The following is a 14,039-nucleotide window of genomic DNA, read 5'->3' as shown; positions in this document are numbered from 1 at the left end:
TGCTGGGCTTCTTAGAACTGCCACAATGGAGGTCTTCTTTACGTATAAAGGAACTATAGACTGAACAAATGTTGCATATCTGCACATGCCTTCACAACAAAACTGGGGACGATGTGACAGCCCGGAGCCTTTAGTAAGTATGATCAATGGAGGAAGATTTCTGGGTCAATGGTACTGTCCTGAACAAATGAACAAAAGTTGTCAGGAAGCAGTCATGACAGTTACTCTCATAGATAGCTCTATTGTTTTACTGAGATCATAATATGGATTTAAATATCATTTCATGTGTCTGGAATTGAGAGCATCCGACCTAGCTCAGTGCCTGTTTCACCATTCACCCATGGTGCTTAGTTTGGCTATATGTGCATCTCATCTTAAATGTGTTTATCAATGTAGCCAGTAACACAATCCACAGACAGAACGATGTTTCCAGCAGCTACACAGAAAATAAAGAAGAGATCCCACTGAGGTAGCAATAAAGTTACTTAATATAGAATGTGATTTAGCTAAGCAGCACCGAATGTCTCGTAGAGCTGGTCATGCTGGTTGGTGCTTGCCTTTTGTAGAAGGGTAGGGAGCAAGAGAACAGAATATATATCAAAGCATTAAAAAGCCTTATTGTATACACACACTACTGTTCAAAACTCGAGGCTCAATAAGATTTTTTTATGTTTTGATAAATATTCAGTAAAAACAGTAATATTGTGAAATATTATTACAATTACAAAAATAACATTGCAATTTAAAATAACTATTTTCTATTTTAATATATTTTAAAATGTAATATATTCCTGTGATGGCAAAGCGGGCCTCAGTCTCCCTGCATGCTTTGCCATTTCCTATGACAATAGTTTGACAGCTGTTAAAAAAAAAATAAAAAGTTACTCAAATATATACACAATACAGGTCAAAAAATTGCAATAATTAAGATTTTTTTAAAGAGCTTTCTAAAGATGTCTCTTATGCTCACCAAGGCTGCATTTATTTCAATTAAAAAAAAAAACACAGTAAAAACAATACTGTGAAATATTATTACAACGTAAAAAAAAAAAAAGATTTCTATTTAAATATAATTTAAAATTTAATTTATTCTTGTGATTGCAAAGCTGAATTTTCAGGAGCCATTACTTCAGTCTTCAGTGTCACATGATCCTTCAGATTTTTATTTTTTTTTGGAACCAGGGTTCAGAATTTCAAGACACGTTTTATAGATAAGATGGATGGATGGATAGATAGATAGATAGCTAGATAAAAGTCAATTCCATTTGAAGACATGTTTTATCTAAGATAGATAGATAGATGGATGGATGGATAGATAGATAGATAGATAGATAGATAGATAGATAGATAGATAGATAGATAGATAGATAGAAGAGGGCCCGCGCCGTTGACGTCCGTAGACACGGTGTAACATTGGTTTTGCTTTGTTTCACAGAACTAATCGTTGCCTGGGTTGCGTACGTATATGTGGGGCGTATCTATCAGAATAGAGGCAAGACCCTTTTGGGGTAGGGGTGTGTTTGTTTTGGTGATTTCAAATATCAACATTGGCTACCAGAAATCACTTACTCTGCCTTTAATGCAGAGTTTCAAGATACGTTTTATCTAATACAGATAAATAGATGATCTACTACAGAGGAAATGTGGAGTTTTCATTTCTATTTCTAATAATTTTTTTGATGGTACTTTTAACACATAGTAAATAATAGTGCTGTGTATCCCTTTAAGGGAACTCCACTGCCTCCTTGTGGACACAACTTTAAAAAATTGGTATACAGTTTTGGGGCAGGCTTGTGTATTTTTTCCTCGGCTTGTTTTCACTCGGAGTTGGCAAAACAAATGTGTGCCGTGGAGTCACGAGACGGTGGATCACAGTTCAGGTGGATCTAGATGATGGACACGGAGAAGAGAGTCCAAAGGAGTACACGCGGACTACACGATCAGATTTCACCGCTGCATTTCACGAATCAGTAACATCAAACATTTTCTCAGACTCGTATGACAACAGCGGTCGGTCACTGGCCGCAGGACAGTGAGTGTCTGATTGCCGAGCTTGATTTGCTACCTTGCTGCGGAGTTGCTGTCGCGCTTACCTGTTTATATGAGTTTTGAATGCGTAACGAGCTTTACATTGGCGAGACCACTTGTTGAAATCTCACGAAACTAAGTTCAGTATTGGGTGAAATAAGATTGATTGAATTTACCATACAAGTGGGCCGTTTGAAGAGTCGAACGACTGTTGGTTGTCATTTAAGTTACGGTTCGTTTGTGATATTTCGATTGTGTCATATCGCTCATTAGCAGGTTAACGTTAGCTGTCACGGCTGACTTTATCCTGTACCTGACCGAGCAATATCGATCAATTACTCACATTTAGACAGTTATATCACCAACTGTCTATCTTAATTCATAAATAATGGTGGGCTCTTAAATATTTATGCGGAATAACAAAAATATACATAATTTAAATTGTTCTCGTCAGAATCTAAAGTATTTAGCTCGCTAGCTAGGGTCGTTACTGAACCTGTTTCGTAAATCCAAGTGAAATACTTAACGTTAAGCTTTTCTGTTTGGCGTTGCACAGTATTACACATTTTTTCCTATTTCCCCCACGATACAAAGCAAGAGCTTGTTTAAGTTAGTGATGCCAAACGAAACCGTCATAAACGCTTGAATATTTAGCGATGTCCAGTTTCCTGACAAAACTTTTAGCAAATTCGGCTCATCGCCTTCATACAAATATTGCCGTATAAGGAATTCCTATATATCATCGTTACTTTGCACTTAAGCTGAATTAAGTCCATTAAGTTGTTAATAATACGGTTTCATCGCGTTTTCCAGCTCATTAATGGTGGCAAAGCTCTTGTCATTAAAGCGACCTCGTCAAACCTCTCTAAAGCATCTGGACTGCACCCTTACACGCATTTCAGACATGGAAGGACAACTTAAGCACATTTGACTTGTATATCGACAACATTCAACCGTCAGTTCCCTGCGAAGTTGATCTCGAAACTCTGCGGCCCAACCATGTCTGGATCCCCGGGCTCGAGTGGCTCCAACCCGCGGAAGTTCAGCGAGAAGATCGCGCTGCACAACCAGAAACAGGCGGAGGAGACGCGGGCCTTCGAGCAGCTCATGACAGACCTCACCGTCTCAAGGGTAAGCACAGCCAAAATTGGTAATTACCTCGCTCCCTCGATTTCATACATCAAATGCGGCTGCCTACGTTTGTCCTATGCGCAACTGAATCACAGTGAATGTAAAATGCCCGACACATCGAGCTCATGAGGAGGGATGAGGATGCCAGTGCCTGGCTGCTGTCATTCACACTGCACACATTCATATGGACATCATTAAAGGGCTGATGCCTTCAATTTGTCTGATCATATTTACGAGTCTTCACCTGATCAATTGTTAATTATATTTTGCCTGAGCTGTAAGTTGCAAACTTATTTTTTTCTTTGAATGCCGATGATTTTGATAGATTTTGAAGTCACCATGGCAACCATAGTTTCCAGCCAAGATGCCATACTTGCTACACTACTGTAAAACAACAACATACAAGACAGAATGAGCACAGAAACAGCAGTGATGTTACTATGATGCTATCCCTAGGTGGGCAGCTCAATATTGCCTATAAAAAATCTTTCCAAACATTTTATGCAAGTTATTATTTTGAGTGTGAGAAATGTAAAGTTTGTGTATAGTAAATTTGCAGCTGTGCAAAGGAGGGAGTTTATTTGTATGCACTTTGTAATGGATAATGTACAGTCAGTCAGTGGTTATTGGAAATTAAACCCAACATGGCTATCAGGCCCTTAAAACGGAAGGTTCTTCTAAAATAACCACCTTCAGGTTTATATGATCCCTTCAAGATCTTATTCAATTTGTTGAATTTAATCGTAAACATAATAATAGTTTTCATATTCATTTAAAAAGTGCCTTTTCAAAACTCAAGGTTGCTTTACAAGGTTGTTGGTTTGGCGATAGTAACCAGTTGACTGTACATGATCTTGCATATTACATGGCTGCTTACCAAATAAATCTTAGACAACACAAGTTATATAGTGGTAGTTATACAGTGTTGACCTTGACAATGATCATAATTCAGAAATACTTTACCACTGGTTGTAGCAACTAACCAACCAGAATCATGTATTCCAAAGAGTGAAAAATCAACATGAGAGTATGTAAAAACCAATCAGCACTCTTAAAAATAAACATTCCGAAAAGTTTTTGCAGTAATGCTGTATAAGAAACATTTTGGGTTCCCCAAAGAACTTATTAGTAAACACTTCTTATAATAACCTTTTTTTTTCTTCAGTGTGAGTATTTTCATCATCTTGTAATGAAGAGTGCTAAAACTTGACTGATTTAATATGCCCACCTGTAGATATGCCCTTGAGAAGATTCACTAATAGTTTATGATTTTAAACATGAACTGTAGTAACTGGTTCTTTGTTGTTAGAATTTATGGTTACCCTGGTAAACATAGGGGTCATGTCAGAGGTTTTTAGTGTGCTGAGCTGCTTTGCATTTTCAGTTTCATTTACATGCACATCATGTAAACATTTAAAGGCGCTAATACATCATGATCACACTTGTAATGTTGAACATCATCCTCTATAGCTTTAGACTGACCAGTGAAAGATGAGAGAGCTGAAGGGAGAGAGCTGAACAAATTCAGGGTGCTTAAAGGGATAGTTCACCCAAAAAGGAAAGTTCTCTCATTAATTACTCACCCTCATGTTGTTCCAAACCTGTAACACCGTGTCCTAACTACACACTACACGAGACAAGATTCCAGCGACAAGCAATTTGGGTGTCCACACCAGACGCGATGCGACACGACAGAATCAATCAAATATCACAGCCAATCAGAAGCGTGTGTGGGCGGGCTCTCTCTGGAAGCGCACTGCACTCGCAACGAAATGGATACATTTATAATCTAATTCATAAATGTTCAAGCTTTTTAACATCATTAAATGTACATACATACTGATAACATCTATGTTATGGAATACACTCGTTGGTTTGCAGTGAGTTCACAGTTTTAACGGACATCTTTGCTTTAATTTATTTTCAAGATCTGGATAAGGTCACACAAAATTATATTTAAACTCATATTAGAGACATTTAACTTTGAATAAAGCACATAATCACCTGAGATTATCTACTGTCATATAGTTTGTATGTTGTTGTTCCAGCCGCAACGTCACGGAATTAGAAACCGTTTCTAAATTAGATATTTCGCGTGTCGCCGTCGCGGCTAGTTACGACAAAAACTCAGATTAACATGGAAAAGATACCTTTTATCGCGTGTCGCGGCGTGACGTCGCGTGTAGTTAGGACATGGTGTAAGACCTTCGTTCATCTTCGGAACACAAATCCAAGAGCTTTCTGACCTTCCATAGACAGCAAATCAACTACCACATTTAAGGCCCAGAAAGGTAGTAAGGACATTGTTAAAATAGTCCAAGTGACATCAGTGGTTCAAATGTAATGTTTTTCATACATTTTTAATTTTTGGGTAAACTATCCCTTTAACTGTGAGTTGTGGAAAAACACTTGTGCGTACTGTATCTCGACATGACTGAGTTTAGAGTTTGGGTTATGTTTTAGTTTTTGCTGATGCCTGCAATGGATTTTTTTAGCTTTCAAAGTATGGTTTAGAGAAGGGTTAAGAAATGTCAGTCAGGTGTAGTGGTTTAACTACTGGTCTTTCACCAGTGGGAAATGTTTTAGCAGAGAGCAGCTCTGCCTCAGACAGCGCACTGTCTCTGTGTGGAGGCTGTAGGCGGGAATGAATGAATATGATCTGCCAGTTAATTATTTGGCTGCCTTCTCTTCTAGGGCACAAGAACATGTGGTTTTGTTATAGTAAGTGTCAGAGTTTAAAGTCATAACTCTTTACAAACAATCTGCCTTGACAATGGAATCAGCCCTGGAGGAAAATGCTTGCATTTTAGAAATGCTAAAAAATAGCAAGTTTGTGTTCAAAAAAAGCTTTAAACATTGTGTTCTGTCACAAACCTCTCAGTACTACATACATAATTCGGAATGGGCTGATAGCCAAATACTGATTATTGTGAGAATTGCACTTTTTAACAAACCTTGTTAGCAATGATCCTTAAATGAAATGAATATTTACTGTTGCCTGTGTGGCAGTGATCCCAAAGGAAGCAGCAAAATCTATCAGTACTACTGACTGTGATGAAATGACTAACAATGCTTCTGGCATTGTTTGATTTCTCTTGAGCCACTCAAGTAAACAGCAATGCCACAGTGTTTACACTTTATACTTTGTGGAAATGAAGAACCTACAAATGGCTTAATTATATTTATGGTGTCTGCACATTAAACTGGTATCAACAAAGGCATCGTTTGACACTTTTTTAAAAATTTTTTATTTTTTATTTTATTTGGTCAGACAGTTGTCATTTTTTTAAAACAAGAAAAAGGTTCAGAATTGAATATGCCATTTGATGGTCTGCTTATAGAAACAGATTTGACAACTTCAGGTTTTTATGTATTGGAGAGATTTGGCATAAGGCAACGACCAGATGTTTTCAGAGCAGTAGTGACTCTTTCCATTTCCAGTAGGATTTGATAAACAGAAATGTGTAAACAACATTTTTACACCACTTGTTGTCTATAAGCCCACTACATGTTTGCATGCAGGAAGTCATCCAGCTGCAGGCGTGCCGACATTGGCATGTCCAGCCTTTGCAAGTGGTAGTGGATCAAGGTGTCTGTGTTATTTTTAGATATCAGCACAGTTTTTCAGTCTTTCACACATTCATTGGTGAAAGTTAACAATAAAAACTAAAACTCAGAAGTTAATGCACTGCTGCACGAGGAAAATGTTGAATAGGGAAACCAAAGAACTCTCAATGTTTAGTTGAATTTTAAAGGAGTGGTTCACAGTTTTTTTCCCTAGGCTTGATTGTGTTTATGGGGTGCAGTCTAACGTGTTAATGCTTCGTTTAAAAAAAAAAACCCATTATTTTTCACATAATTTAGTCAGTGGTTATTGGAAATTAAACCCAACATGGCTATCAGGCCCTTAAAACGGAAGGTTCTTCTAAAATAACCACCTTCAGGTTTATATGATCCCTTCAAGATCTTATTCAATTTGTTGAATTTAATCGTAAACATAATAATAGTTTTCATATTCATTTAAAAAGTGCCTTTTCAAAACTCAAGGTTGCTTTACAAGGTTGTTGGTTTGGCGATAGTAACCAGTTGACTGTACATGATCTTGCATATTACATGGCTGCTTACCAAATAAATCTTAGACAACACAAGTTATATAGTGGTAGTTATACAGTGTTGACCTTGACAATGATCATAATTCAGAAATACTTTACCACTGGTTGTAGCAACTAACCAACCAGAATCATGTATTCCAAAGAGTGAAAAATCAACATGAGAGTATGTAAAAACCAATCAGCACTCTTAAAAATAAACATTCCGAAAAGTTTTTGCAGTAATGCTGTATAAGAAACATTTTGGGTTCCCCAAAGAACTTATTAGTAAACACTTCTTATAATAACCTTTTTTTTTCTTCAGTGTGAGTATTTTCATCATCTTGTAATGAAGAGTGCTAAAACTTGACTGATTTAATATGCCCACCTGTAGATATGCCCTTGAGAAGATTCACTAATAGTTTATGATTTTAAACATGAACTGTAGTAACTGGTTCTTTGTTGTTAGAATTTATGGTTACCCTGGTAAACATAGGGGTCATGTCAGAGGTTTTTAGTGTGCTGAGCTGCTTTGCATTTTCAGTTTCATTTACATGCACATCATGTAAACATTTAAAGGCGCTAATACATCATGATCACACTTGTAATGTTGAACATCATCCTCTATAGCTTTAGACTGACCAGTGAAAGATGAGAGAGCTGAAGGGAGAGAGCTGAACAAATTCAGGGTGCTTAAAGGGATAGTTCACCCAAAAAGGAAAGTTCTCTCATTAATTACTCACCCTCATGTTGTTCCAAACCTGTAACACCGTGTCCTAACTACACACTACACGAGACAAGATTCCAGCGACAAGCAATTTGGGTGTCCACACCAGACGCGATGCGACACGACAGAATCAATCAAATATCACAGCCAATCAGAAGCGTGTGTGGGCGGGCTCTCTCTGGAAGCGCACTGCACTCGCAACGAAATGGATACATTTATAATCTAATTCATAAATGTTCAAGCTTTTTAACATCATTAAATGTACATACATACTGATAACATCTATGTTATGGAATACACTCGTTGGTTTGCAGTGAGTTCACAGTTTTAACGGACATCTTTGCTTTAATTTATTTTCAAGATCTGGATAAGGTCACACAAAATTATATTTAAACTCATATTAGAGACATTTAACTTTGAATAAAGCACATAATCACCTGAGATTATCTACTGTCATATAGTTTGTATGTTGTTGTTCCAGCCGCAACGTCACGGAATTAGAAACCGTTTCTAAATTAGATATTTCGCGTGTCGCCGTCGCGGCTAGTTAGGACAAAAACTCAGATTAACATGGAAAAGATACCTTTTATCGCGTGTCGCGGCGTGACGTCGCGTGTAGTTAGGACATGGTGTAAGACCTTCGTTCATCTTCGGAACACAAATCCAAGAGCTTTCTGACCTTCCATAGACAGCAAATCAACTACCACATTTAAGGCCCAGAAAGGTAGTAAGGACATTGTTAAAATAGTCCAAGTGACATCAGTGGTTCAAATGTAATGTTTTTCATACATTTTTAATTTTTGGGTAAACTATCCCTTTAACTGTGAGTTGTGGAAAAACACTTGTGCGTACTGTATCTCGACATGACTGAGTTTAGAGTTTGGGTTATGTTTTAGTTTTTGCTGATGCCTGCAATGGATTTTTTTAGCTTTCAAAGTATGGTTTAGAGAAGGGTTAAGAAATGTCAGTCAGGTGTAGTGGTTTAACTACTGGTCTTTCACCAGTGGGAAATGTTTTAGCAGAGAGCAGCTCTGCCTCAGACAGCGCACTGTCTCTGTGTGGAGGCTGTAGGCGGGAATGAATGAATATGATCTGCCAGTTAATTATTTGGCTGCCTTCTCTTCTAGGGCACAAGAACATGTGGTTTTGTTATAGTAAGTGTCAGAGTTTAAAGTCATAACTCTTTACAAACAATCTGCCTTGACAATGGAATCAGCCCTGGAGGAAAATGCTTGCATTTTAGAAATGCTAAAAAATAGCAAGTTTGTGTTCAAAAAAAGCTTTAAACATTGTGTTCTGTCACAAACCTCTCAGTACTACATACATAATTCGGAATGGGCTGATAGCCAAATACTGATTATTGTGAGAATTGCACTTTTTAACAAACCTTGTTAGCAATGATCCTTAAATGAAATGAATATTTACTGTTGCCTGTGTGGCAGTGATCCCAAAGGAAGCAGCAAAATCTATCAGTACTACTGACTGTGATGAAATGACTAACAATGCTTCTGGCATTGTTTGATTTCTCTTGAGCCACTCAAGTAAACAGCAATGCCACAGTGTTTACACTTTATACTTTGTGGAAATGAAGAACCTACAAATGGCTTAATTATATTTATGGTGTCTGCACATTAAACTGGTATCAACAAAGGCATCGTTTGACACTTTTTTAAAAATTTTTTATTTTTTATTTTATTTGGTCAGACAGTTGTCATTTTTTTAAAACAAGAAAAAGGTTCAGAATTGAATATGCCATTTGATGGTCTGCTTATAGAAACAGATTTGACAACTTCAGGTTTTTATGTATTGGAGAGATTTGGCATAAGGCAACGACCAGATGTTTTCAGAGCAGTAGTGACTCTTTCCATTTCCAGTAGGATTTGATAAACAGAAATGTGTAAACAACATTTTTACACCACTTGTTGTCTATAAGCCCACTACATGTTTGCATGCAGGAAGTCATCCAGCTGCAGGCGTGCCGACATTGGCATGTCCAGCCTTTGCAAGTGGTAGTGGATCAAGGTGTCTGTGTTATTTTTAGATATCAGCACAGTTTTTCAGTCTTTCACACATTCATTGGTGAAAGTTAACAATAAAAACTAAAACTCAGAAGTTAATGCACTGCTGCACGAGGAAAATGTTGAATAGGGAAACCAAAGAACTCTCAATGTTTAGTTGAATTTTAAAGGAGTGGTTCACAGTTTTTTTCCCTAGGCTTGATTGTGTTTATGGGGTGCAGTCTAACGTGTTAATGCTTCGTTTAAAAAAAAAAACCCATTATTTTTCACATAATTTACCTTTATTCCACACCGCTCTGTAGACCTGTCGCGATAATTAAATAACCCTCTAATCGCGATTATTTGATCTAACCGCGGTTGTTTCAGACAACCGCGATTATTGTGCTTTTTATACGACACAAGGGGGAGTCATACACCAAAAGAAACAGAAGAGCACCAGTTTGCTTTTCATGCACTGTATAGCCTATACAGGGCTCCAGACTCATTCTTCCCACTGGTCGCTCTTTTGCAACTAACTTTCTCAGCTGGTCGCACGTGCACATGATTTGGTCGCAATATTTTTATTTTTATTTTTTGAAACATGGGATTATTCAATGCATGCTGATGAACTTTTATTATAGTTTATAGTTGTATGGAAACGAAAATGGTTAACATTCAACCCGTTCTTTATCATCAGTAGTATTATTTGTGATTTGAATGTTGTGAATGGGAGTTTCTCTTTTGCTGTGTTAAGCTGCGGGCTTCAGATGCTTTCACTTTGAATTCGCGATTTTGTTGTCACTGTTTTGCTTAAATACATCTACACACCTTTCATTTTTTTAAGACTAAAACAAAAGATGGATTCATTGTTATTATTAATTAAAAAGCACAACAACAATAAATCAGTAAGATACAATGACAAACTAGCTTACAAAATGTTTATTAACAAAAAACGAATAAGATGAGGCATGGCACACACTACATGCTGTATTACATACCGACTAATAAATTACAGAATGTTTAGCAAACACGGAGGAATCAAATAAATAAATAAATAAAAGAGAGCCTCCATAGCATAATGTGAGGTAAACAGCAAAGATGACAAGTTTTTCAAAAATGAAAACATTTTCATGAATGTATTTTGTAAGAATACAAATAGTTAACAGGAATAAACATTTTTAAATTGTATAATGTGCACCAAAGATTTTTTTCCAAGATATTGTTTTTGTTGCTAAATTATACAGTCAGCTAGTTTAATTTCATTTCTTATATATTTTTATTCAAATGTAGTTTTTCTCTGTAATGAGGATGTGAACATTTAGTGGATTGCGTTTAACAAAGGGTTTAAAAGAGTGACCATTAGTTCCACAAACACAGTATTGATATTCTGTAGTGGTGTAGAAAAAAAGTCCCTTCTCTGAGAAACAGCTGATCATTTCCTGCTTTTATGAAGCCCCGCCCTCAGAAATAGGCGATGGGCTCTGATTGGTTAGCTAGCCCAGTGTGTTGTGATTGGCTAAACCGCCTCTAGTGCACGTCTAATGTCCCGCCCCTCACCTCAGCGGCATGTGCTCCGATTGTATTGTAAACAATGGTGTTGTTAATATCGCTTATCAGTTTGAGCCCGATTGAGAAGCAGAGGATATTATTGAAGAGGATCGTGCAGAACCTGTGCAAGCACGGCTTTTAATGGTAGGCCTATGTTTTTTGTTTGTTGTTGTCTCATACTTTTAGATATGCTGGTTGGCGAACAAAGATCTAGCACTGGACGACACACAAGAGGGGAATAAATAGAGCAGGAGACTAACAGAACATTGAATTCAGGTGAGCGAAATCAAACAATAATGAGCAATACGGGTGGTAACGAGAGGGAGGGAGGAACGCCACAGAAGAGTACATGGTGAATGATCAAAACAAAACACCATGTGTTCACAACATGCAGACAGATACAAAACACAGGGTGATCAAACCGGGGACATGACAAGTATTAAGAGCCGCTGCTTTAGAAAATTGATTTTGAAACTTGTGAATCCATTCGAATCGTTAGAAGACAGAATCGCGATTCATATATGAATAGATTTTTACGTGCACCTCTAGTTTTCTCTTCCTCTTCTCTAAAGCAGCGCAGCATGGCCTCGCCCCCTTTGCTGCCTTTTCCCGAGGGCGGGGTTTATCTGGGTTTGTGATGTCACGAACCCGGGAAGTAACTTGTTGTAGTCCCTACCAGCCGTTTTTGTATTTATTTAAACTGCCAGAATTTTAAAAGACGATATCTCCGTTTGCATTGAACTTTCAGCTTCATAACTTTGCAGATATTGTTTATGCTCAAACAGCAACATAACACACTAACTAATGTTAAAAAAGTGAAATCACAATCAACCACCCCTTTAATGTAAAATAATGGAAAATGCTTTCTGGAGGTTGTACTGTAGTAATAATAACAATGTGTGATGTTGACAGGAGAGGAAAAGCATAAGCCTAAGCAAGCTGCCCCAGGGAAATCCTCTGCTTCACTAATTAGCTTGGTGCTGCTCCACTGCTGGGGTGTCATTGTTTTGATAGCGGCATGCATTGAAAGGCTCGATGTGGCTCTCCATGACCCCAGAGTGTGTGCTGAGTGCGAGGATCTGTGCTTGTTCATTAACAAGCCCGTGTTTCTAAGCTGTCTGCCTGGAACAGTGTCAGCAATGGGTTTGAAGTAGGGCTGTTGCGGTGAGGAAATTTCCCTTGCGGTAATTTTGAGTGGCTCAATAGCGCGGTATGCGGTATTATCGCCATATATATATATATATATTTTTTTATTTTTATTTATTTTTTTTATATATATTTGTGTGTGTATGTTACGATATAACGAGGTCATATTCAGAAGACAATGAAACCGAAACCAAATAGCGTTGAAACAGGAAGTGAAGTAAACAGAAGAGAATGACAAAATAACGGTCCACATAACAGAACATAAACCTGACAATAAGATTGTTAGGCTACCGTTAGCCTATATGTACAGCAGTTAGCCTAGTTGTAATCTGATCTTCTAATCTGACTGGACAAGAGACTTTCTATTGATATTTCCACCTGCACGCACGCGTTCTAGACGGGCTGTCATTCAGTGCAGTTACAGTGTTGCGCCACAAGGTGGTGGAAAGGGACTGTCATTCAACTACACGTTCAAAAACGCTGATTCATTCATTCAAAGAGACGTAATGAAACACGCTGTTGAAATCATTTTAACTTTGAGCGCCACTTTAGAAGGCTCAGCTGACCAGCTATGCGTCGATGCTAAGACAGAGATTTCGCTTTCCTTGGACAGGACAACTCATTCAAAGAGGCATAAGGAAACACGCTGTTGAGATCATTTTAACTTTGAGCGCCACTTTAGAAGGCTCAGCTGACCAGCTATGCGTCGATGCTAAGACAGAGATTTCGCTTTCCTTGGACATGACAACCTATTTTCACAAATATATATGACTCTGCCTGGAGGACAGACGCAAGTAATCGCACGCGCTCAGTCGATCTCTCTCTCATTCACTGTCTGTTTAGGCTTGTTAAGTGCAAATCTACGGAGCCTCTGTACAAATCAGCATGGTACACATTATGTTATCATTACTAACTTGTTTCATATTCAGTCCACATGCATGAAGTGTAAAACGAGAAGGGCATAACCTTACGAAAAAATAAAACACGCAAAAATCACGGTTGCTGCGGTTCTTGCATTCCTCTGTGGTTTGCTCGTTAATAGCACGATATTGCGGTTATCGCGACAGCCCTAGTTTGAAGTAGCATTTTCTTAGTGCTTTTATGTGATGTGAGTGAGGGAGTATTTTGTGGTGTGTTGTTTTATGGCCAATCTTTTTAAACACAATAATCTAGAGTGAGGTTACAACCCTCTACATTGCAAGTAAATCACTCGTATATGCGACTAAATCTTCACTCTGGGCGACTAAACGATGTCTAATATTAGCCAATTGCTAATAAATTCTCAGATTTTACTCGCCAGTGTGTGAGTTGGAGGCTAAGTATAAGTTTAGCTCAGATATATTTTCACTCGCCGAACACTCTCTGACTGAGCGC

General features: G+C 37.8%; 1 protein-coding gene across 1 annotated transcript in view; it reads left to right on the top strand.

Moving 5' to 3' along the window:
* Positions 1–1,771: 1,771 nt before the first annotated feature.
* Positions 1,772–14,039, top strand: part of LOC107730226 (CREB-regulated transcription coactivator 3-like) — a 49,351-nt gene continuing 37,083 nt past the window's right edge. Inside the window, exon 1 of the mRNA XM_016540984.1 lies at positions 1,772–3,159. Within this exon, the coding sequence (XP_016396470.1) occupies positions 3,028–3,159 (132 nt within the window). The 5' untranslated portion in view covers positions 1,772–3,027. The remainder of the gene's footprint in view (positions 3,160–14,039) is intronic.

Source organism: Sinocyclocheilus rhinocerous, unplaced genomic scaffold, assembly GCF_001515625.1.
Source record: "Sinocyclocheilus rhinocerous isolate Xijiao unplaced genomic scaffold, SAMN03320098_v1.1 scaffold368, whole genome shotgun sequence".
NCBI classification, from domain to species: Eukaryota; Metazoa; Chordata; class Actinopteri; order Cypriniformes; family Cyprinidae; genus Sinocyclocheilus; species Sinocyclocheilus rhinocerous.
Note: the sequence above shows the minus strand (reverse complement) of the source record. Positions and strands in the feature narration are given on the sequence as shown.